Source organism: Lycium barbarum, chromosome 9, assembly GCF_019175385.1.
Source record: "Lycium barbarum isolate Lr01 chromosome 9, ASM1917538v2, whole genome shotgun sequence".
Lineage (NCBI taxonomy): Eukaryota > Viridiplantae > Streptophyta > Magnoliopsida > Solanales > Solanaceae > Lycium > Lycium barbarum.
In genome coordinates, this window is record NC_083345.1 from 84518660 (window position 1) to 84545658 (window position 26999).

The window sequence follows — 26999 nt, forward strand, 5'->3', positions numbered from 1 at the left end:
GACTAAGCTCGGGAGGGGACTCGAGGATTAGCTTGAGGCGTAAATAAGGTATGTAAGGCAAACCTTTCTTCCTTTGGCATGATTCTTGTTGTTATTCAGTCTATATGTACTCCATATGATTCCATTCTTAGACGAGTAAGGTCTAAATGTTTCTTGTGATGGCTTATTGATATTGTAATCCTATTGTGTTCCGAAGGGAACACCCATAAGGTGCCAAGTTCAGTTGTGTATATGGTTTTACTAATAATTTCGAGGAAATGAGTTTTATACTAAAGGACACATAAAGTTTGATTTTCAAAACCACTCTGAAGGGGGTGCGAGATTTTACTACTTTATTTCATTTACGATTTATGTTTACATTCCATAGTGTCATCCCTTTGTATTGATATGATCATTTATTCTTTAGGTAGGGAAATAATATGAAATTGAGTAGAATATAAATAGCAAGAATTTCATAACAATTCTACCTTCAAACCTGGAAGTATGTCCTCCTAAGTCTAGTGAGATACAAATTTGATAACTTCTTATGAAAGACTAAGGCTAATAACTGGATTGTGATAAATTGATTAGTGTCTTATGTTATGAATTGAAATTGATATTTGTGGATTGAGTTTGTGTTGATATGATGGTGCTATTAAGCCGGAAATGGCTGCCCGAAGGGGCCATCATTATTATGCCGGAAGCGGCCGTCCGAAGGGACTATTGTGATACTAGCCGGAAGCGGCTGTCCGAAGGGACCATTCTGTTAACATGTCGGAAGCGGCATGTGTGTTGGATGCATTATTTACTTAAAGATTGTTTTGAGACTTCGTGTGCACATTTATGTTTCTTCCAGTGAAGTCTGCAAGTATTAAGTTAGATTGTGATTTCTTCTCTCCTAAGTCAAATTATGATTATGATTTTTTACCACCTTACATACTCAGTACATTGTCTGTAATGACGTCCTTTTGCCTGGGAACGCTGCGTTCATGCCCGCAACCCCAAATTGTTTGGCAGGTTAAGTGGACGTCAGCTGGGATTAGCAAGTTCCACCTCATTCTGGAGTTGTGCTGAGTCATGTATAGATATGTATGATTATGGGTATGTTAGGGCCCTGTCCTGACTCATAATGTTCAGTTTACTTCTTAGAGATTTCTGCAGACAGTGTCCTGTGATATGTTTGTCGAGATGTCGACAAAGTGAGGTCAGTTGAGTCATTTATGGATTTTAAAAGAGTATGTATTTTAGACGATTTCAATTGGTTTAAAGTACTTATTTAATCGAACGATTTCATAATCGTTATAAAGATAATGATTTCTATTTGGAAAATTTTATGTTCTTAAAAGTTTTTGAAATGACAGGTTTTGATAGAGCAAATGTCTGAGGGTTCGCTCGACTCTGATGAGAGTCGGGTGCCGCCATGCCCTACCATTGTTAGGGTGTAACACTATCGTAGTTCGTTTTACAAAAGAAGGATATATATCTTTCCTAAATATCCTTTAAGTTAAACCTAGCTAAAGATATCCCCAGACTAGGCCTGGCTAGGGCTTCCCGCATATCCCTCCATAGGGACGTCAGGTCGGCACGGTTCCTTACAATATTTATGGGGAGAGGGGGTAATGTTTTATATGCAAAAATGGGGGCACCTAATATCTACCTAAAAATACAGTTCCGTGAGTCACTGTCCTTACGAACTCGCTCTATTATCCTCCTTCCATCTCAGTACTGTGGTGGTAAGATGACCAAGATCTCTCCTGTATTGGTCTTGTGTTCAAGTTAGAGCTTGAATGCATGTCACTCTTTTATGTCATGCCTCATGGCTCCTATATGATACAAGCAAAATTTGTTCCTATTGAGCCCTAATGGTGCGTGCTCGTGGGCAGGCTCCACAAGTCTAATCTTCCTCAGACTAGCCAGAATTGCGAATATGCGGGCGTACGATTCCTCAAGGATCGTGAAATCATACCGCCAGATTTGAGTAGTAGCAGTGAATCCTTCTCCAGGGATAATAGAGTCATGAACTAGTAGGGTGTGTGGGCCCCATAAAGTTTCAATGATCCTATCATCATCAGGCTACAAATTCTTCTCTTCAACCCTAAACACGCATTCAGGGTGTGACCAGCTCGGTTGCAGTGGAACGGGCACCTTTTGTATGCGTACACCAACTCGGGCAGTGGCAACCTAGCCCTAGTGGTGCAATGCACTCCTGTGGCAACCATCTTTTTATATACCTCCTTACAGGTGACAGGCCCTGGAGCCACCCTGAATGGGGAGGAATGGGCTTTGAAGGTGATTCCCCACCAAGAAAGTTCAGAAGGGCCTGCCCTTCCAAAATTCTCTGATGCCATAGTGGAGGTTGCAGGTACCAATATGGGTGACGGCGGTTAAAAGTCAGATCTCTCATCGGTTGGGGCATAGTAATCAGATTCCTCATTGGCATCATTCTCCTCCTCTGCGAACTCAGGGAACATCCCGAATGATTCTTCCTCTCCCCCAGCCTCTATGTCAATAGGCTCTAATTCCTCTTCCTCCACATCCTGAGGATCTTCCTCTTCCTCTTCTGGTTCTTCCTCCTCGACGGGTTCGGAGGCTACCCGTTGAGGCTCTGACTCCTCTTGCGGGTCCGACTCTATTACCCAATAATCTGATCCAGCTTCTTGGCTTTCATGCACTCCTCTCGGAGTCTCCTCTCTAGGCGTCATAGGACTTCTCTCTAAAGGTATATAGTTCAGTACTAAATCCCTTACTCCTTCTGGGACATTCCCATAGTATTGTTCTTGGGGTACGCCCTCTAGTGGGTTCCCAACCATCTCTAGCAATCTGTCCACTTCTTTAATTTTCCTCCCTATTTCTTGGAGGTGCTTCTCCATTTGTAGCACTTTGTCTCTCAGCATTTCCGCTGTCTCTCCCAGAGTCCGCGTATCTTGTTCTCCTTGGTTTGTCATTGTAAGTCAACCTTTTATGAGATAAATTCGGATAAGTTTTAAGCTTTTGGTTTTTCTTTTGGTATGTTGTTTTAGATCATGGGATCAAATGTATTCAAGCCTTAATATATGATAACACATATAGCAAGTAGGCATGTGAAGCACGTAGGAAGCATTCATATAGTTTGGCAGATATTTATACTATTCGCATTCCTAAAACCTTTTTGAGTTAAGGCTCTCCTAATCGATTGAAGCATGCAAGTGCCATTTGTGAGAGTGAACCATTGTCCCGAAAAATCATCATTAGTTAATAAATAGTAATAAAAATATCTTCCCTAGAGGGATTACAAAGATGATGAAGCCGACAAGGGGCTCAATATAAAGCAATAAATCAGCAGGGTTCTCCTCCAGCGGCTGATGTCAAGGCCTGGCTTGTCTTGGCCTTCGTCACCCTCTGAAGGGTGGTCTGAATTCGTAGTTGTGCTTGGTACATTTCCATCCTGACTATCACCGAATCCGTTTCTTCTAAAATCTAGGCTAAGTGTTTATTCGTGCTTTCTAGACATTCCTTCAAACGTTCCTCTTCTTGGGCATCGTAAGAAGGTGCAGGCCTTGGGATGGATGCTCGGGCCAAGTGCCCCTGTAGCCATTCATGATACCCCGAGTCGCACCCTGCCTCCAACCTGTTTGGAGCTAAAGTATTTGGGCCCCAACTCACACGACAATTTCATTCTCTGAGAATCACCCCGGCGTTCTTCATCTTCTGCCCCGTGTGCTCAATGATGGATTGCTCAAGATTTCCTACCTGAGGTATCACTTGCCTCCTACCAAATTGCCTCAAAACCCGAGATAGATAATAAGGACGAATTCCTTGAACCCCTGCTAATGGCACTAAAGGGCAATTCTTGCCCCGAACCATCGCATTTTCTGATATGAAGTCAGGAAACATCCACTGGATTCTACCCTCAGTCAATTCCTCAAAGAAGCTGGCCCATGCCTCTTTGGACATGTAACCAAGGTTCGGGCAATAATTTGTAAGACGATCTACTCTGTTTTGGTTGCTCAGATACTGGACCTCCGTGACCATGTTGATATGTTTGATAATCCACCATTGTAACAACATGCTACATCCTTGGAAGTATCGGAAATCGTTCCAAATTTGTCTAAGGCCCGAAAAATGTCTGCCAAGATGATGGGTTCTAGGTCAAAGTACCTTGTTTACTGGTCCTTAGTTATCCCATAGAAAATAGCATGGGCTAAGTAGATCACTCGGGTGTCTATGGCCATCGATTCGCCCTGTGAAAACACCATAATACCTAGCAAGGCTATGGTGAACCCCAAAGGTCTAACTGCTATAGCGGGCGTTCGGAATTTCTAAGTTTAACCGACTCACACATACCTCAAAAAGGAGGGAGGTGTCCCGGGGAAGTACGATTGTGAATCGTACCGGGAAAGTCGGAAAAACCTGTCAACCAGTTAATGGTGCTCTAAAGGATACGTTTTAGAGTCGCCACCTAATTTTTAGGAAATTAGGAAAACCAGTTCTTAAAGGGTTCATTTAAAATTATTTAAATGAAACCTAATCTACCAAAGTCTGGGTAAGGGTTCTGGTGATTCCCCGGGGAAGGTGTTAGGCACCCTGGTATTAAGGATCCACTCAATTGCGGTTTACCTACGGGTTCTAATAGTTTACCTTATGATTATAAATTGTTTTGGACAAAAAATTGCTTAAGTCTAAATTTCCACAATAAAAGGGTGTCATTTACATGCAAGAAATTCATTTGTTAAGAAATCGTCGAAGTATAATTCTGCTCAAAATTGAGCGTGGGTGTCGGACTTGAACACCTAAGCTAATACCTGAAGGCTCTTAGCCTAGGTAGGACTCCACGTAAGTCCACCCAAAAAGAATTTTGGAAAAAAGTGTTTAAGTTTATGAAAATAGTTTTAACATACTATATATACCGTAATTGATTATAATATGTTATTTATTTTAACCTATCTATCATACTCTTTATTTAGCCAAATTTTAATCCATTTTTATGCATATTTACACAAGTCTCGAACGTTCAAAATCTGTCCATAAGTTTTAAAACAGTCCAAAACGGTCTCAGGCAGTTCAGTCCCCCAAAGTTTCAATAGTGTCAATTCAGTCCAGTAATTTTCCCAAGTCCAGCGTTCTAAGTCCAAAATAGTCTCTCAATCCGTTTTTTCTTTTTTTTATACACGAGTTGAATTTAGTAAAAGAGATCAGTTTTAACGACTCTAAATTGTTTGACAATCATATAAGGGTTCCAACATATTGAATTTAAAGGCACAAATATGAACTTAAATTGCATAAAGTAAAGAGTAAAGATTTTGGGCCGACCAAGCCCAAATGAAGGTATTATGCAAGTTGGTCCCTAAGTTCATATGTATGCTCCATTTTGCTCCGAATTTGTTCGACTCGATCTAGATACGTTACTGGGCCCCGTGGGGCCCCACCAACAGATTTGGGGTGGACAAGGATGCAAACGAGTATACAATACATTAGAATATGCCCACAAATTAAATTAAGTACAAAATTGAGAGGCTATGACAATTATGATAATGCTAAGATGAATTACAACTTGGTTGGGCTAAACCCGTATAAACACAACTCAAGACTGTCACAAAATAACGCAAAAAAGAGGCCCAAGAAACTGATAATGATTCAAGGATGAAAACCACAAGTGACAGGCCCAAGCAACAAGCCCAACTCTGATTATATCTCAAATTTTTCTAAGTGTCATGAGTTCTATACGCGATGTACCAGTGATATACTATTTGGACTCCTTCTCAAATTTTCAAAGAGTCAAATTATTGTATACCTGATATACCATTAGTATACCATTAAAGAATAAAACCCTTTAAAGGACATACCCTCCTGATATACTAGTCATATATATGCTCCATATTCCATTAACTCTAGATTACCACATTCATGTTATTCAAAAATTTCAAGGCTTTTAAGAGAGATTCTACACCTTTTAAAGGCCAAACACTTAACTTCAACAAGGCTAACAAGTAAAGATTCTACAACATACAACTTTACTTCCAAATCTTAACACACATGAGGCAAGAGAAGTCACAGAAAAGATTCAACTAATGCCAGAACAAAGAAATCAAGCAGCCTTTAGGTAATGTGAAGGTTTTGGCAATGCAAGGCACATCATGTGCTAATGATACAGGAAAAAAAACATAGCATAATCAAAATAAACATGACAAACATTTAGGTGATAGGTCAAACAATTACTGATAAATGGGGGGGGGGGGGGGGTAAAGGAGAACACATCAACACAAGTTTAAGAGGTGCAAAAGAATGCAAAATTTTAAAGCCTATTGGCCACTGACCAGAAGACAGCAGCAAACTAGGATTTCAAGTCATTTCTAGCTTAATTTTGCATTGAACAGATTTAAATGGTAAAAAATAAAGCTGCAAGTTTTCAGAATCAGTGAAGACCCTTTTTAGAAGCTAAACATATTTCAAAACTGGGCCATTTTCAAGGTAGAACGCAAAAAGATCATGCTCAGCAAGCAGAAATACTAGAATGGGCAGATGGGCATAGGGGTACTAGCCTTAGGTCTTTTGTGAAGTCTACTTGTCAACTAGTAGTCCATATGTGCATATAAGGCGGGCGGGCGGGGGGGGAGGGAACAAGTAGAATAGTCAAGTAAAGAAACAATTACCACAGAGGAAGAGTCCAGGAAAAATGGGATCATAGGTGTTCACCCTAAGCTAGAGGAATTCTGAGGATTCAACATAGTTCAAGTAATCATAATCAAGAACAAGTGTACCAAAGCTGATGGAAATCTCTACAAAGGTTTGAACAAGGTTTCAACAGCACAGGGGGGCCTCTAGTGGTATAAATAGGGACATGAGGCTAGTTCTTAAGTTCCAACTGTTGTCACAAGTTTTCCAAAATAGAGTCTAAATAAGTTCAAAAGGGATTTTTACAGACCCTAAGATGGCTTTGGCACATAGACAAGTTTAAAGAGATCTTGAATAGCTTTGGCAAATATCTTAGCTAGAGATGAGCAAAAAATGTCATCCTAGGCATACTAGAAGAACAAGCAAACACATACCTCATTTTGTTTTATTCAAACAACAGTGATAGCACACAAAAGGGACAATGTTATGTGATTCAAAATAGTGATTAAGCAGACTAGGTATGGAACCTATTTAAGTCAAGTACATATTAAACACCTTTGAGTACATGACAGTTTCTTTTTAGAAGAAAGGAAAACTACAAACACCTCATCACTGGTTTCCCACTAATTGAACATGGACAAACATTTCCAAATGGCAAGATAGGTTGAAATCAAGTAGTTTAAACCCAGGGATGAACACAAGAAGATAATCCACACAAGCTCACACAGTCAAAATCTAAACTGCTCTAATGAGTCAACTGATAGGATCTTTAAGAACAGCTAAGTGTCATTTCAGACTCAGTTTTTACTCAGAGTCTGACTATTCACATTTTAGGCACCTTATGGGGATTAGAAACAAATAGACAGGTGATGGTTTTACCTTTCAAGCACTGAGGTGGGTAAGTCAACTCATATTATCATAATTTTTCAATGTTCATTCTTTAACTTAACATTTTACACATATTCATGGACAGGAAATATTTAGTTTTGCAAGATCAAGTAAGGATGGATCACATGTCACTTAAGCAAAGCAAAAGGGTTCATGTCATTTATGGTAGGGCTATGTGAAGACATAGATATATATATATAGCAAGTAGATAGAATATATGCACAGAGATTACAAAGTGAAGCAGCCATAGCAGTTTCTCACATGACACCAAACAAAAGGGTTCCAATGGCCACATCACCTATTGCTTTTCCTATTTCTACACATTTTGTTAACTTAGAAACCTATATAAATGACTAAAAGCAAGTAGGTAGGCTCCTTTTCATTTTTTACCCTTTAATCTATCTTAACACTCCATTACTAAGTCATTCAGTGATGAAGTATCTTATTTTACGATTGCAACCCTAAACAGAGCCATAACAACCAGATATCACAAACAGTGGCCAGCCATACCCCTTTCTTTGCTACTTTAACACCTTATTTAGGAAATGTCACCAAACAGAGCACTAAACAGGCCTCTAATTTTTTTAGAACAACAAAACTTAGATCACTTTCAGACTGGGCAAAGCAATAGATTTAGTTTGAAAATATGTATTTATCTCTTCTTTCAACCATTTATGGTTCAAGAACTGCTCATTCAACTTTACACTTAACTAACACTGGAGTTTTAAGATTTGTAACTAAACTATCCAAAACCAAACAGAACCAATGGAACAGTAACTCATAGTAAAAAATATACCTCTTTCTTTATTTTTTAAAACATTTTAAGCACATTCTCAGCCTTAAGCTAATGCAGAGATCACAACACATAAAACATGTCCCATGAGTAATGATCAATACAAAAAAAAAATCTTTTAAGCAGTTTCACTTGGCTTAAACTAATACAAATCTACAATAGCAACATCAAGATATCAAAACGGATCATGTAAACAATAATCAATATAAGAAAGCATTTTAAGCAATTTGAACAAACATCTATACAGAAAGAGCCTCTGAAGCAAATAAATAAGGTAAATGAAGTTGAGACAAGTTGTTACCTTTTTTAGGGGCAGCCTAAAGATCAAAGATGGGGATTGGATTGACACTTCAATGCCAACAACCAAAGAAACCTTTTAACAGCCTTGCTTTTGTATTTTTTGTGTAATAAATCTCTATTCCAAAAGTAGTGTAAGTCTTTTTATAGCATTCTTATATAGTATAGTAATAATATTTTCAAATATATGGAGAGGAATATTTAAAACTTTCTAGGATTCTTGATGCTCAAAGGTTTTTTTTTTTGTTTTAGAAAGAAAAATTCTGGGATCCCTTCAAAGGTCATATGACATTCTATATTTAATAACAGGAGTAGGGCTTAGGGACAAAAGAGGTAAAACCTAAAGTTCAACCAAATTTGTCCCTCATTCTCCAACCCTAAATCAAACAAATTCAAATTCAATAAAAGACATACCAATTTCTCAACAAATTCATACCAATAGTACTATAACCTATCAGAATTTGTACAAATCACACAACAAAACAAAAAATCTGATGGATTACACCCTAAAAATTCGAATAGAATTCAGCAAAAATAGGAAATACTAAGATAGTACAGTGAGTCACACAAGCAGCCAAAATTAGTACAACACAACGTTCACATAGTACATTAAAGGATAGAATTCCCCAAAATTTCCTAACGGATTCCGATCTCTTGGGATTTTCCCCTTTAATTCTCTCTATTTGTGTGTCATAGTACCAAGATAACAGCAGGCTCAAAGGCCCCTGTCCATAGCTCCTATGACACGGAGAAAACAAGAGTAAATTCCCAAACTAAGATTTTGAATCGAACATGAAAACGTAATTAAAACTTAGAAATAAACCTGCCATTAGTGTTAGGAAGACAAGGGGAGCAAAACCCCTCAAGAATTTACCCGAAAGCATCCATGAAATAGCCATGGCAAAGATCGCAAAAACAAATCCCTAGAATCGCCATTGAAAGAGATTAGAGATGGAGAGATACACAGACGGGAAAAATGGGACCAAAGTTGCTCAATTGCAACTTCGGTCCTTTATCCAATATATACCCTCCCCCTTTTGAATTATTTAACAAGTTTTAAATTCGGTCCTTTTGTGAGCATCACCTAACCATGCCCACTAAACCCTTATAAATTCGGAACCTCGACGATTATGTCAAAACGGATGCGGCCTTCCATCTACAAAACAGAACACCGTTAGGATCCCCCCATCCCCACAGGTTCAATGGTTCATCACATAGGAACTTAAACATGCTTCCACATAGCATACAAATGAGATGTGGTGTTCTTTGGGTCATAGACCGCCCGAACACAAGGTGGTCTCTCTTAATGAGCTTTAGATAGGTCTGAGATACCCAGAATGCTCTAGTTCAGTAGGGATTAGGCTAAGTTCTATCTTAGTTTTACTAGAGTGGGCTTGTACAAAAGACTGGGAACCCGAGCGGGCAACTGGGGCTGAACCGTTAGGGCTGTTGGATGACCACGAACCAACCCTGCCCCATAACAGTTCCAAAAGAAGTATTTTGGCTTTTTTTAGTGAAGGCACGATCGCGTGCTCTACGAAGTCGCCTTTGGAACAAAATGTAAAATAAATGTCAGGAGTGGCGGAGTTATGATATGCATATAATGACAGTTGATAATTGCAAGAAAGTAAACACATAAACAGTTAAAGCAAATATACCGACATTATATTGGAATCCTTATGGTTAGAACCTTTAAGTCCCCAGCAGAGTCGTCATCTGTAATGGTTCGCATTTTCGCAGGTGGGGTTAGCGCTCGAAAAAAGCTAGTTCAAAATTGTTGGTGCTCTTTCGGACTTTGTTTTAAAAGAGTCTCCACTTAATTTTTAGGAAATTAGGAAAACCAGTTTTGAAGGGTTTATTCATACGCCGTGAAAATCCTTCTTAATCCAAAGTTCTAGGTAAGGGTTCTGGTGATCCCCTAGGGAAGGTGTTAGGCATCCTACTATTAAGGATCAATACTATACGGTTGAACTTCGAATTTCAATGTGTGAGTATTTGCATAAACTGTTTATTTATTGTTTATTTCCCGCAAAAGCCTGTCATGTTGCATATCATTTTTTGAAAAGAATTGAATATATTCCCTTTACATATAGGGTATTTAGGTTCAGATTTATGATATCCGGGTATAATTAGTTCCTTTTATATATAAGGATAGTAGTTTTTCTATAGAAAAAGATAGAAAGCTTATTTTTATATTTTTGGGTGAATAGGTTTTATTCATGTTTTTACTCACACGTGAACCGGGTCAACCCATCTAATATATCTTCAAAATATTCTTACCTAATTTTTATTTTTAGGTGTAAATTGGAATGCTTTGATTTCTTTTAAGAAAGGTGCTCTTTATACTTTTGCATGTTTTGCCTTTTAAGAAAATGAATTATATTTACAGTCTAATAACTTGTTCATATGTTACTATTAAAAATATACTCGCTATATATGTATCTATTTTTATAAGTCTCAGATTTATTTCATAACGAAGATTTTGACTTTTAAAATCCACTTTTGTTTTATAGACCCAAAATACTTTACTCGATTTATATAAAATATGGGCATTTGGCCCAAAAAACTTTTAATCATGGGCTCATTATTTGGAGAAAATCAAATGGGTCTTGACCCAAAAAAATGGTTTTGTGTTTTAAAGGAACAAAACCGCGTGGGCTTTGGTCCAAATGTACCTCATTTTAACCATTTAAACTACGGGCCTTAATCACGTTTTTCTTAACCATAGATTTATATAAAACCAAACGGAATTTTTAGCCCAAATAGAGGCCTACATCATTTGTTTTCAAAATACCAAACTGAATGGGCACTGGCCCGAAAAATGTCTTTTGAAACACTCAGTTTTTAAGGAAGGGACTCAAGTGGGCTCTGGCCCAAAAACATCACACTTTTTATTGACTCAAAACCTAGAAAAAAGAGACATGCTTCAATAATTTGAAAAAAAGAAGTTTTCCGCCTAATGTATTCATCCTCTTAATTTTATACCATGCGTTATACCTTTTTTGCTTTTCCAAAACCCTTTTAATTATTTTCTAAGACTAGAAAACAATTGCTTTCCATTTTAAGTCTTCAAAATCAGTACGCGTTTTTTCAAATTTTTCAAAATTAATTTTTAGGTGCTAGAGTCAATCTAAACGGCATATGCACCGTTTTGCCTAAGATGCCTAATTCGCAGTATAAACGATTCCAATAATTTTTGTTACTTTTTACAAATAATGAATACAATACAAGAAAGCAATTTAAGAAAATAGAGAAGGCATAAATATAACGAAGAAAGTAAATTGGGGTGTACCAAACCCCAACCGTTTTCACACATGGTTTGGCCTTCATGTCATTTTTACCCATGACTGGGCCTTCAATATATTTAGCTTCCCTTTCTTCTCTTTTGGACTCAACGACACTTGAAAGAATTTTCCCTATTGGGCCTTTGACCCAATAGGGTGGCTGGACCTTGGACAATGTGGCCATACAGTAGAGAGGGGAAAGAAACAAAAACCCCGGTTAGTTTATATTTTACTGTTCCTATCATACATATACTATACACACATATATACATGCAGTGCACTATTCATTTACAAATCCTATTCTATGCATAAATATACACATGTACAGGCAACATATCCTATTTATTCATAAGCCCATATGATGTGCATATGTGTTTTCCTTGTCCTTAAACTCAAACCTCAAACCTAGGTAGTGGGAAGGACAAGTCATCACCCCCTCCCCACCCTTATTCCTGATGCCGCACAAGTTCTAAGAGGTTTCATGAACCTCCGGCATGGCTGGTCACCAGGGGAAGGCTCAAACTAGACCCCCCCCCCTCCCCCCCATTTTTTTCACCGAAACTGCCTCTCAACCAACAATAACCATAGAAGACATAGGTCCACATACACAACACACATGGCTTGGAATAAATAGGATAGGTCCAATATACATGTATATAGACCAATTATAAGTCAACAGGAACAGATGAGACAGAGAGAATAAATGAATAGATTCAGCAAGCTAGTTAATCTCATGAACCGAGCCAAGACATCACTTATGACTTAAACATGGACGGAAGAAAGTAATCTGTATGAACATAATGTGGCCAAGACTGAACCAAAACCAAGTAATCACAACACAGACAATCACATAGAGATGGCACAGTTCTTATCAGTACTGAATCAGACGGGTATGGCAAAGTGTAAAGGCACACAAGGACAGGGAAAACCAGCTTCTAGACATTGTACAATCACAACAGATTTGGCCATCATAAAGTACATGTAAAACTATCTAAGCAAAATCCTCAAATGAGCCTAGACATTTTATGCACAATTCAGGTAAAGATTCTTGCCACTTTTAGGAATTATGTTCTAAAATCTAAGTGATCCTCACAGAGAGTACATGAAATAAACAGAGGGAACCAAACTATAATCCTAACGGACATGGTATGTATCAATCCAAATAGGTAGTTCTTTTTATTGAAACAATCATCTACTAGCATGGTGTTGTATTACTTCTCAGTAGAATCCAGTTTAAGACACAAGCAAAGGATGAAAACCAAACCAGGATCAATTGTAGAAAAACTGCCAAGAGACTTTCAAGTCCTAATGGTTCTATGTAGAATATACAACCTTAGGTACAGCAAACTACACTTTCACACATAGCTTAGGCAAGTTGAAAGACCAAAGTCCCATGGATGCACAGAAGTTTCACATTTTTTAAGTTTAGAGTTTGAAATTCTTTTAGACTTTTCTCCTTGACCTAGTATATTTGCAGAAAGGCCCGAGTTAATTTTAGAGGGATGCACATAATTTAGACATGTTCACAAACCATGGCGTACTCTTAGTTTTCATTCTTCCAAAAATGGACAAGTATATCATATCCTCAACTGATTTCTAATGCTGCATAAAGGAGAAAACACATCTATCCATCATAACTAAGTTCAGTTTTATCTTCTGCTTAGACTTTTAGACTAATGAACTCAAAACACATCTGAAAAAATGGAAAAACATGACATATTGTCCAAAGTATCACAAAGAAAAGGATCAAATATACCTTTCATACTCTACTGCCACCTAAAATGAATGCAAACCACTGATTTCCTCATTTTAAAGATATTATTATGACATAGGAAAAAAAGGAGAGAACAGGCCATCTTTCAAACACAAGTTGGACTCAAATCAGTACACACAAAATTCACATAAAGGTCCTAGTTATGAACTTAACTTAACCAAATATCAAAGAATCTGTTATATCTTATCATCTTATCTTCACAAAAACTCTTCTTTCCTCATTTTAAAACAAATAGTATTCCCTTTTCGAAAAACTTTTTCTTCTTTCCAGTTTTTAATACAATCTTTCAAATTATCATGGATCATCTAACCTAGTGAGCAATTAATAAACGCACAAGAAACTCATTTTTTGGATCCACTTAACTTAACAAAATAGCAAGGAAACATCAAATGTGCAAAGGTAGGAGGTTACACCCCCATAGGATTTTGAAGAATGCCATGACATTCTCTTATTAGGGAAGAAATATACTATGGGTCAAGTAATGCTTGACCCTTTCTCAACCTTCTCCTAAGATGTTTTTAAAAGACTTTCCCTTTTAGCCAAGTGGTTTTCAAGCCCCTACATCTATACTTATGATCCCTTTTATTTCCCTTTTTGCATATGCCAAAAGAAGACTAGACAGTTCACAGATCAAAGCCAAACATTCTCTTAAGGTTTCAACCACAGTATTCCTCTTTTTCTATCATTTTTATCCTCTTCTTTTACTTAGACTGGAGTTATAAGGGCCTTCCTATTTTTTTTCATCTTTTAAGTCTAGACAGTCAAGGACCATGAGTCATTATCACCATATCCTTCAATTAATTACACAGAAAAGCAAAACATAATTCATCTCTCAAAACAAAAACCTTAGTCTCCAAATTGTTCAAGACTGGACAAATCAAAACCAAATTGCTTCATTTCAACCTTTTTTTAATACTTAAAACTTGTTAAATTTTAACACTTAGGATCCTCTACCAAGTTAAGACCTATACATGCATGAAATGCAACACAAATGCAAGAATATGGCATATCAGTCCACTTCCATAACAAGTTTACTTCACTAGTTAAATAAATGACTGATGAGGATAGGACCTACAGCAGGAGATCACAGATAGAAGAACAAACTTTCCTCCTAGACACTATTTCTTTCCATTTTTATACCTTTTCAATTCCAACATGATCACTAACCAAGTTACAGACTGATATCCATCTTGTTAGATAGTTACTGATTAAATTAATTCCAATTAATCTTCAGGTGGACTTGGTCATACAGTTCCTAGAGTTAGTCCTTTCTTTTCATTTTCCTTTTTTTTTTTTACCAAACTCTGAACATTTAGGAATAAATCATTTCCAGGTGAAGGACTTATGACATGGACTACATAGAACAGGTTATGAACACTATATGTTTAGGCAACAAGTTCAGATAAGAGACTAAGCCTTGATCAAACCAAAGGAAAAAAACATATTTCACACTCAAACACCTTGATCATAATAGTTCTAGGATTTGCTACAAATCATAGACAATTAGCACACATTTACTACAAGTCATAGACAACCAACACACATTTGCTACAAACCATAGACAACTACACACAATGGCCTACATTAGAGGAGAACATAATCACAAGTATTGCCATTAACAGTCTACCAACCTACAAACTCAAACTGGACCTGATTCCCTTTTATTCTAAATATCATTCAGTAGAAAAGGCAAATTGTTAATTAATCCTTACCTTTACTCTGTTTTCTGTAAGTAAGATCACTTAAGAAAAAGGGAAAATGGAATTATCTACTGTTATATCTTCCAGGAATCAGTAGGCAGATTCAACTTATACTTAAGTGTTTTTTGAAAGAAGTGAACACATTAGAAATTGCATCTAAACCAACTTGTTAAGTTAAAACATTCACAGTTAAGATGATTTTATAAAAGACTTTGCTTCATAAGGAGGGGCAGTTCATGACTGATTAGCAAAGTATGTGACTTCCAACTATAGACACAAGCATACATTACAAGTAAGTTATCCATATTCATCTAAACCAACACAGAGACTGCCTTATCTCCCTTAAACAATACCTAGTATTAGACTTTACTACATTAGTTAAGCTTACAGTTCACAAACTAACATAACTTCAAGAAGGAAAGAAAGGAAAAGTGAATTTTTCCAAGTACTTCAACCAAACCCCTTCACAGTATACATGGAACACTAGAATCATACAAGCAATACAAATCAATAGGAAATTAAAGCAACCTACTTCCGAAATGAGTTTCAACACAACAATCTCATTAACTCTACTGTTTTTACCTTAAATAAACCACAAGTTAAGCATAGAACTAAAATAAGGCAACTCTTAGCAAATAAGAACCACCATTAACAAATATCAAACCATAAGCCAACTTAACTAACATAAATACACTTAGACCAGGCAAAACTCTAAATAACAAAAATAAAATAAATTAAAATTTACCTTTTGTACGTGCAGCCAAGAGAAGAATGAATTTGAGAGCTTTTGTGCTTCCAACCTCAACAACTCAGCCACACAAAAATAAATGGAGTAAGAAAAATATTTTAACTGAGAAAAACCCCAACTATTTCAGTCTAGGTTTTTAAAATTCTTTTACTAAGAAACTTTTGAAAAATCTAAATTTTTCCAACTTCTTCAACTTTCAAATTTTTCCTATTTTTATCTCACTATTTTTTCCCTCTTTTTTCCGGCCTCTTTTTTTGTGAGAGTGGGGTTCTATTTATAGAACCCCAAAAGTTCAACCAAACTAGCAACTAGCGATGTGGGATAAACCCTTTTCAAAACCCAAAAACTCAGTAAACAACAATCAACTTCCCATATCTAAGAGTGTAGCCAAACATGCGATCAGATCTGACCCTTCTTGGGTCGATCTGACCCAACAACGACGAACCAATAGAAAAAATGAGAGAAATATAAGAAAAATAACTTAAAAGAAAAAGAAAATCATGATTTAACTGTGAATCTGAAAATAAAGAGTGAAGTCAAGAATTCATTACCATATTCGGGTAAACAAAACATGAAATCGAGTAAAACTTTTAATGCTTTCACTATAACAAGCATCTAATAGTTGTACTCGTCAGCCCAGCTCTGTAAACATGCCATTTTTGGCGGATAGAGGCAAAGGAAAGCTAAGGCTACTCTAGGGTTTACACGGAAATGGAAGAGAGAGAGACGAGGGGGAAGGGGTTATTTTTTTCAAAAGAAGGAAATAAAAATCTGACGGGGGTATACCCCTCTTATGCGTTTAAAAGAATTGGGTCGGGTCTCAGCCTGACTTGGGCTGGACTCGGTCCAAATTCTGAGTATTAAAAGAAAGGCACAAGTGTTTATGTATACACCAAGTGTGTATATATATATATATACACTTGGTGTATACATATGTATATCTAGTACAAATAATTAGAAAAAATCTTAAAATTGATGAAGTTTAAATTAGGCCATAATTATTTTATTAAAATAATTTAAAAGTCGGCCAAACTGTTAATGGGCCTAGAATTACAAGCATGACCTTAATTAATTCTAACCTAGATGATCATTTCAATTATGGCCTTTTTGGCCTAATTGTCAAATTTTGAAATTAAAATAAACTGGTTATTTCAAATAAAAGCATTAACAGGCTGATTTTTGCAAAAATAACTCTAATTTCTTTAAATCATGAACTGATTTATTTATTTGTGGCCATGGGAAAAATATTTATATATAAAAAGGATCAATTTTTGCAATAATTACCACTTAATTTACTAATTAGCCTTATTAAAACATTTATGGGCAATTATGCATATCTTTTGACAAATCATGCAAATTATATAAAAATTTGAAATTTAAAGGGTTAAATAGTCAACTACTTAAATTATTTAAATTACTCAAACTTCATGGATTAAAAGGAAATAAAGTATTTACAAAATTTTGACTTCTTGATAGTTTTAAATAATTAAATAAATGAAAACCCATTTTTCTCTCTTTCTCCTTTTCTTTATTATTTAAATTTAACAAACCTCTCATAAAATATCATAAAAGTACTCATTAGTTTCCAAATTAATTTATGATGCATGAAAATCCCTTTTATTAATTTAAGGGAATGAAATATTGACTTGGACAGTTTATAAAAATCATTTAAGTCTTTCAAGATGCCCAGCTCATTTATTTATTATCCGGAGATTTTGAGTGATAAAAATAAATTACGGGAGGTCAAAAATTAGGTGTCAACAGGTCCAACAAAAAAAATGAATACAATGCTAACCTACTACTTTTATGTAGTAGGTTAGCAAAACCTTATATATATATATATATATATATATATATATATATATATATATAGAGAGAGAGAGAGAGAGAGAGAGAGAGAGAGAGAGAGAGAGAGAGAGAGAGAGAGAGAGAGAGAGAGAGGGAGAGATAATTTTATGTGTTCTTGAATTATCTATACATCAATTACGAGAGATGAACTAATTATATAACATTCGAAGAATCAAACTTGCAAAGCTTATTTAACTTATTTTATCACTATTATAAAGATTCATATGACGAATGCATGTAATTGTACCAAACTTTCATGCTTTTGAATTTCAGTTAAAATGTATACCATAATTTAAAAGAAGTTTTGAGTTTAGTTATTTTCTTTATGAAAATAGAGTAGCTTAAATCCAAAGTAAAGACAGTTTGAATTTCTGAGCTTCGAGATTGAAGTTGGGCTCTACCAAAGCATAATTCAAATTTTATGTCTAAATTCGAACTGCTTTAAAACTTAGTTTGATCTCAGATATGAGGTTTGAAGTTACTCTTTAGAGGAGCTTAACTTCAGGCCATGATTTCAACTTTAGACCCAAATATCTAATATCGCTTTTGAAACAACTAATTTTAAAAAAAAAGATAAAAATTTCGGTTTTCTTAAAATAGGAATCCTTAAAGCGGCTATTTTTGCACTTGCCCCGTAATTAGATCTCTCATTAGAAAGGATAAAGGAGTCCTTTCTCATTTTAAGCTTTTCTTTTGTTTCAATTTGTGCTAAGAGTGGACTCTCGCATTCTCCATATATCATTTTGGAAGCTAAGATTTATGTCTACTTCGTGTAATTTTTTGGATAGATAGATCCCTGTGCCTAGGGGTGTACAAAGCAAACCGACAAATCGCACCAAACCGATAAATCGAAAAACAATTCGACTTGTGGTTTGGTTTGACTTGATTTGGTGTTAAAAAAAATTCGATCATAATTGGTGTGGTGTGGTTTGGTTTTAGCTAAAAAAAGTCAAACCGAACCAAAGTACCAAACCGAACCGACATTACGTATATTCTATTTTAAAAATATTTTATACATAAAAATATTTATTTGTAATGTAATTTGTAAATATTTCTTAAATTTTTTCATAGTTTTTTGCTTTTCATCGTATTATTTTAAGCTTGAAATTAGAATTTTGAATGCCAATAAGTTTTATAAACCATGGATGTTTGTAACTCAAATAAAGTCCAAATCAAAACCAACTCAACACTAATGCTAACAAAAGAAATTCAATTCTAACACTAGGAATGACAGTAGTGTTGGATATCTATTCTTTAATTTTGCATAATTGGTTTAGAGTGTAAAAATACATAGCTTAATTTTTTTCGTTGTCATGTAAGTAATACTTATTAGCCATACTTATTTTAGCGTAACTTAGTATTTAGATTAAAGTCATTTTCTTTATGGCTTATTAATTAGCAATACTTATTTTAACCGATTTTATTATCTTTTTGTTGAATATTTTAATACGATGTTATCACCCATCTCACATTTTGTGTTATTTTCTTATGAAACACCTTAGTTATATAGTTGTATCTTACTAGGACTAAAGAAATATTTAAAGTAAAAGTCATATATTTTGTATGAAGACTTTTTCAGAAAAAAACCCGAAAAAATCAAATAACCCGAGAAAACCCGAATTTTATTAGTTTGGTTTAGTTTATAAATTTAAAAACCCGACGCAATTGGTTTGGTTTGTTATTTGAAAAATTCGAACCAACCCGGTCCATGTAAACCCCTACCTGTGCCATATCCAACCACCACATATCAATATAGCTTGAATGACAATTTTATAAATAAAAAAAAAAAAAAAAAAAAAAAAAAGGATGGCACTAGACAGTAACTTGCGATGACACCATCTAAAAGATTAAAATTAGTTAGTGTGGGCAAACTTCTGACAAATTGTTGCTCCTCCTCCGTTCTTCTTTTTCTTTGCAACTTCATGCATATAGTTTTATGATTTGTGTATATATCTGTTTCTAAATTACCTATCAATTAACTACGAGAGATAAAATAATTATATAGCATTCGAGAAATCATATTTAAAAAGATTTCTGGTGTTAAGCGAATACTTATAACTATAACAAATTTTTATGTGTTTGAATTCAAATTAGAATGTACATCATAAGCTAAAAGGAGTTTTGATTTCTTCTTTTTCTTCTTCAAATAGAAGAGCTTTACTTCAGACTAAGTACAATTTGAACTTCGGATTTGGAGTTTTCTTTTGCCAAAATATAACTTTAGACTTTATGTCTAAATTCGAATTGCTTTTAAATTAATTTAATTAAATATATATGAGGTCCAAAATTAGGTTTGACAGAGCCTAGCTTCAAGCCGTGATTTCAACTTCGACTTTTAGAGAAATTGACATATTTAGCGGTCCACCAAAATAATAAGCAATAAATAGTCATATATATATATAATTTTATTATTATTATTTATTTATTTATTATTTTTCTTGTATATTTGACTAGTAAATGTATTTATTTGTAGACGATCGGACAAATATGTAACTTGTCCATCCAAATACCTAAAGTTAATTTTGGGTTGCTAAGATTTATAATTTTAACTATCTTATTTCTTAAATAGGGATCCTAACAACGACTATACATACGCTTACCCCGTAATAGAGGTGTAATTACACTGGCCATGGGTCAGTCACAAAATAATTAAATGAAAATAAAATGTCTTCACTTTCAAATATCGGGACAGTCCCAAATCCCAATTACAAAAGATATACACGAATCAACAGTCTACTTTTATCCTGACGAATAATTGAACAATTTTAACAAGCCAGCATCTAAGAATTTATTATCCAACTACATATCATTAGTGCTAGCTTTTACGAGTTCCAAAGCAAAGGAGAGGGTTGGTGGTCATCACATGCTGTTTGCTGCCGTAGTTTTTCTGCTTCGTTTCATATGTTGACACGTTGTGTCTACCATGCAAATGTCTAGTTCTCTCCTTCACAGCCCGCCATTGTTAATTACGCTATTCCTTTATGATTTACTCTCCCGTTTCAATTTATGTGAATTTATTTAACTAGACATAAAAAATAAGATAAGACTTTTAAATTTGTGATGTTAAATAAGTCATATATATTTTGTATAACTATAAATCATTATATAAAAATAAATTATTTTCAAATATAAAAAAATCATTTTTTTTTATACGAATTAATTATTAAATAGATTCACATAAATTAAACAGAGAGAGTTAACTTTTCATTTTGTAGTGGAAAGTGGTCCTAGTGTGCACATCACACTTCATAGATGCCGTGAACGAAGATAGTTAAGAGACAGCCCTTCGACATGACGCTAAAAAGGGTATATAGTTTGCGTCTATGCTATCGGCAAAATAGAGTTGATTGCATTTGGCACCACTTATTTGTATTCTCCTTTGTATACTTTATTCTTTCATTCTCAATTTGCATTCTAATTCAATATTTACTTTTTGCACAATAGTAATAACGTTACATTTTTCTTGAATTATTCACGAGGGCAAAACAGAAATAATACAAATAATAAAAGAAAAAAAGAAAAAAAATACAATGCTTTATCTAGGGGTGTTAATGGTAGGGCTCGACTGGCTATTTTGTAAAATTTGTATCATATCAATTTTTCGGTTAGTTTATTCTGTAAAAGCAAATTTAAATTTTGTGAAATTGTCCCATTATCCTGATTTCTTTTCGGTACGGATACAGCTCGATTAATTTTTGGTAACTTTAAAAGAAACGTAGTGTAAGAGCTAGTCAAGTTGAAATTGGAACACGATACCTTGCGAGTCATACTTCTGTAGAACTCTGACAAAAACTCTCTAGATATTTTTACTCTTTAAAAGGTAATGAATCAAGGGAACATGAATAACTGACAAGAATAGAGATCAATCCCACTATTTTATAATATTTTTTTACAACGTTAAGCGAAAAAAAAAAAAAAAACCTAGATCACACAAGCGGAAAGAAATTAACCGTGAAGGGACTCAAGAACTGAGTCAACTTATAAGATTAAGTATCCAATAAAAAAAAAAAAAATCATACAAAGGGAAAGATATTTAATACCTTGTAGTTTGCTACTCAATATCGTTGGAGTACCTTGTAGCTTACAAGTTATTACTCAAGATGTTAGAACTAATTTAGTTTCAATAAGAGTAGCATAATAGGATTCATAGTTAGAATTTTGTGTGTTTTAACTACCTATTGGCTTGTAGTCATGTCAATCACCCTAGGCCCAAAGGGAAATTTTTCATGTTTTATTATTTTTAAACTTAATATATAAAATATATTTTATACATATAAAATTTTCGGCACGATTTGATATTTTTCAATTTATTTTTATAAAAGTAAAAATGTATCTAATTATTCGATACGATTGTAAATTTAAATAGAGACCTAAAATTTATAAAAAGAAATTTAATAATCGAACCGGTAAGGTTCGATTCGGCCAAGCTAAGCTGGTCTCATGTCCAGAGGTGGATGGAGCACTATAACTTGGGGTTCAATTGAATCCCAAACTTTCGATGCGGGGTATAAATTTATGTGTAAAAATTTACTAAAATTACAATAAATAGTAAATATGAACTCATATATTTAGAAATATAATGGTTTAGTGCTAAATATTTAAAATATTGAACTTCTAAAATTTAAATTCTAGATTCGCCTCTGATCATGTCCATCTTGCTCTCCATCTCACTTTCATCTGCTTTTAATTCTTCATTGTTTTTTTTCTTAACAATACTGATGTAGTTGATAATATTGATCATATTTCTGCCATATTACAACGCCATAAAAGGTGTCAGGGAACAAATTGATATCCGCACTAATCTTAACCTGGTTGACTGGCCCAAAAAATCCTGTCATGACAGTCATCTCGTGACTTTGCTTAAATGGCAATCAAATAAACACCACATATTACCTTTTGCCTTAAGCAAATTTGGCTAAACAGAAACTCTAACCATTTTAACAATAAAATGATCCTATACGCATCAACATTATCACTGCAAAAGCATTGAAGTTTACTTACTACCAATCAGGGCCGACTCAACAAGATCGGGAGTCTAAAGCCAAATTTTACCGAGATGCCCTAATTTATTTTTTTAAAAGAAAAGATCATCATATATCTTTTTATTTAAAATCTACTTTTTTAGCTTTTTATATGCGAAGTCATTTATTACTGTTTTATAATCGATTTGTTCTAACAAATCCGTTTCAATGAATTATATAGCTATCAAAGGCTCCTTTTTTGGGATTTAATTGATTCTTCAAACTTTCTCTTTTTGAAATTAGAATATTTAATAATAAGATGGTAAAAGTGAGGAATTAAAATTTAACAACACATATAAAAAAAATTAATAATATATACGATAATATTTTAGAAAAAATGGCCCCTCAAAAAGTTGGCGTCTCAAACCATTGTTTTAGTAGTCTTATAATAGAGCCCGCCTTGCTATCAAACTGGACAAGATGGTGCCACAGCAAAAATCAATACTCGCTAGTCGAACTGTCAAGTAGAATCCTCCACCAATCTATTATTTCATCCGGATAAAAAAAAGAGTTCACCTAGCCTTTTTTTTTTATAAAAAAAAGAGTTCACTTAGCAAATCAAGAAAGAATTAATCTTGTTTTTTCATATTTGCCCCTATTAAGTGTTATATGATCAAATCTCAATGTCTGTTTAATTAGGGGTAATTTAGTCAAATTACCTATTTTTGTCTAAAAATTAGTATTTTCTTAAGTGGTGTGCAAATGGCTAAGTAGACTCCTTTGTTTATCCGGAGGGAATCTATATATAATATAAAGCTAGGCATAGACAATCCTATGTGGTACCTCTCTATGACCTTCATTGGCATTTATCCTTTTTCTCAATTTTTTGACTTTTCTCCTATTTTTCTACACCTACATGCTACTAAAAAAAAAAAATTCAAAACTCAATTGTTAAAATAATTCTCAATATGCGTAACTCACTTTTTGCAATACTCAATATTGAATACTATTTAATGCATTTCACTCTCTTTAGTAACCTTTAAGACCATCATTATCATTTCATGAGTTGTAAAAAACCTCCATCTATTTGCATTCTCTAATTAAATAACATGTCTCCTCCACTTTCTTTTACCTAAATTTTTATGGTTTAATCTATATCTATATATATAATAAAGCTAGGCATAGATAAGGTGATGTGACACCTCTCTATGGCCACCATTGCTATTTATCTTTTTTGTGATTTTTTTGCCTTTTTCTCCTAATATTTCTATTTAACTTATTTTTAAAAATCTAAAAGTGGCAAAATGATTATAATTACATTATTAAACGAGGAAGCAATAATTGCAGTATTAAATTGAATGAGGGTGTGAATTTATCAACTTTAGACGTATATGACAAATAATTAACATGATGAAGAAGAGAAATAAAGTGCATTAATGGTTGAAAGGATTGTCTTTAAACCCACTCAAAAACGTTTCAGAGGTTAAATCTGATGGTGAATTGAATAGTTCGAATGAATTTGTATCAGAAATTTACATATATTCATTGCAACTTTTCAAATTCCCACATTTCTTAAGCCATAAGAGGAGTTAAAAGAAAATAATTTAACATGTTCCTAAAATTGTAACTGTATACTACTATTTATATTTATAGCATTAAATAATTTTCAAACATAATCTCCTCAATTACTTAATTAAACGCCAAAAACGTTTAGGAAATGAAAGATCACAAAACTATTAAACAACGTGGGTTTTTGGTTACAAAGCTCTTTGGATGAACCTCATTTACTCTATGCTCTCTCATATCTATATAATTGTTTTCACATTATCATCCACCAATTAACAATTGTTCCATTTATCATTATTAGTGATTCAGGGGGCTGAGGCATGAGGACAAGGTGAGATCTAAGAAAATTCTTGAAAACTTTACGAAGGCATTTGACGCGGCTTACTCTTACAAAAACTTCACTCTGCTTACTATGATTTGGGTTATCTTTATGTCAAAGGCTATGGAGTGGAAAAGAGATGGATAAAATTCTATTTTTCCTTTGTTTTTTTTTTTTTTTTAGACAAGGTAAATGCACAAAAATCCTTTCTACTTTTAGTTTTAGTTCAACAGTTTGACGTTTATTTTCATGTTGTAGGCTCTATCGAAAACGTTATCTCGAATTCAGTTTATCAACAAGTAACTCTTTCTTGCAAACAGAAAAATATTTCGTGAAGATCGGAGACAATATAAAGGCTGGAGGCTTTGACAACCGAGGATCGTGCATATTAAAAGTTATGCCCAAAAAATACAAACATTCTATTAGCCATTTAAAAGGTAATTAATAAGGCATTAATCTATCTATGCGTTGACAATTTGTAGATGTTTCTATGAGGACATGTAATGTGATAATTTAAGAAAATAACATGTGACAATAGTCTATATGCTATATGCTATATGATCATATAACTTAAATTTGATTTAAAAAAGTAGAAAACATAACTCATTGCATCACTAATTTTAATAATTAATAATTCTGATTTAGAGCGTGGAAATCATTTATTGAGAATTATTTGAATTATTAGCTCTTTTTAAATGATGAAAATGGTGATTATTAGACTGATAGAAAAAATATTGTTTGGTAATTTAACGTATTTAAGATTTTTGTTTGTTCTTATAGATTATTAAAAACAACAATTTTAGAAGTTCAAAGTAAGAATTTAGAAGAGTACATAGTCTCATCTTAGTCTGAGAGAAAAGGAAAATAAATTTGTCAGATAGATGGTAATTATTTTTATTTTTAGGTTTTAAATGAAATTAGTTTTCGTTCCTTCTCTTCTAAGTTTAATTTGTTAACTAATGCTATTACAATTTTGAAAAGTTATATATGTACTATTAGTGAAGAGCATGATAATCAACAATTAGACGATAATCTTTTTTTTTAAGAACTTTAATGATATTATTTTTTGTTGATGTGCTTAATCCTTGGTAGGGAGTGCTATCCCCGAATGGACCCTACGCGGCGCAAATCCAGATATAGTTGGGCTCCAATGCTGATATCGGAAACCGGATGGGAAACCAAAAATAATGTTTGACATTTTATAATTTTCAAATATCATGTGGATACTCACTAATTTTTCTTCCTCAACTTTTGTTATTATATCTAACGTAATAATAACATGCTTTCATAAAAAATGCTTTAGATGGGTTTCATTGATAATAATTTAAATTTTATCTATGTAATTAGTAATTTTGATACTTCTATTTTTAGTTGTTGGACATTCTTAATATATTAAACTTAAATATACTTTATCAATAATATATGATAAATTATACATTATATAGAAGAAGGCAAATAATATGAATTACTTCCAAAAGATGTTAGTGTTTTGTTTCTCATAAAAAGAGGGATAATATATGAACTTATTATTAGTTTGATTATCTTTTTATAAATTTATAGATACTTTTTAAGACCGCGCGAAGCGCGGATAAATTTACTAGTATAATATAAAGCTAGGCAAAAGAAGAGTGATGTGACACCTCTCTTTGGCTAAGAAGCATATTTATCTTCTTTCTCCTTTGTTTTTGACTTTTTTCCTAAATTTTTTCCATTTATATATTAGGTTAAAATATTTAAAAGCTTCTCTTTTAACTCTCTTAAATTTGCTATGTTAAAAAAAAAAAACTGAAAATTTATTTCTCTACCTCTCTTAATTATGCTGAAATCTCAACAGTTTCGGGACGTTTCATCCTCTAAAAACTACTCATTTTAATTTCAATCTTTTCGATGTCTATTTTGTAGTTTCAAGAACGTTTAAATTATTAAGACTTCGAGAGAATTAGAGGAACAATGACCCAACGTTAACGGTTGTTTTGCATCCCAACGTTAACGATTGTTTTGCATGCTCACATTTTGATACATTTTTTTTAAATAAATATAATGTTCTCAATAACTTGTACAAAATCAAGGGAATTAATCAGTTTATATCATTCATTTTTATCCCTTAAATATAAATTATACGTTACTAAAACCTCCAAAAGTCACTTCCTTCATCCTATTTATTACTCTAACTCTTCTTTCCCATTCCATTTCTAATAAATTTAATATATAACAAATGTGTTATATATAAATCAAACCAAACAGTAGACAT

The 26999-nt window shown here is 33.8% G+C and overlaps 1 protein-coding gene across 1 annotated transcript; it reads right to left on the reverse strand.

The window, feature by feature from the left end:
* Nucleotides 1-2363: 2363 nt before the first annotated feature.
* Nucleotides 2364-2924, reverse strand: LOC132612006 (protein SQS1-like). The gene has a single exon (XM_060326358.1). It carries the CDS (start codon nucleotides 2922-2924, stop codon nucleotides 2364-2366), a length of 561 nt encoding a protein of 186 aa, XP_060182341.1.
* Between the last annotated feature and the right edge of the window lie 24075 nt (nucleotides 2925-26999).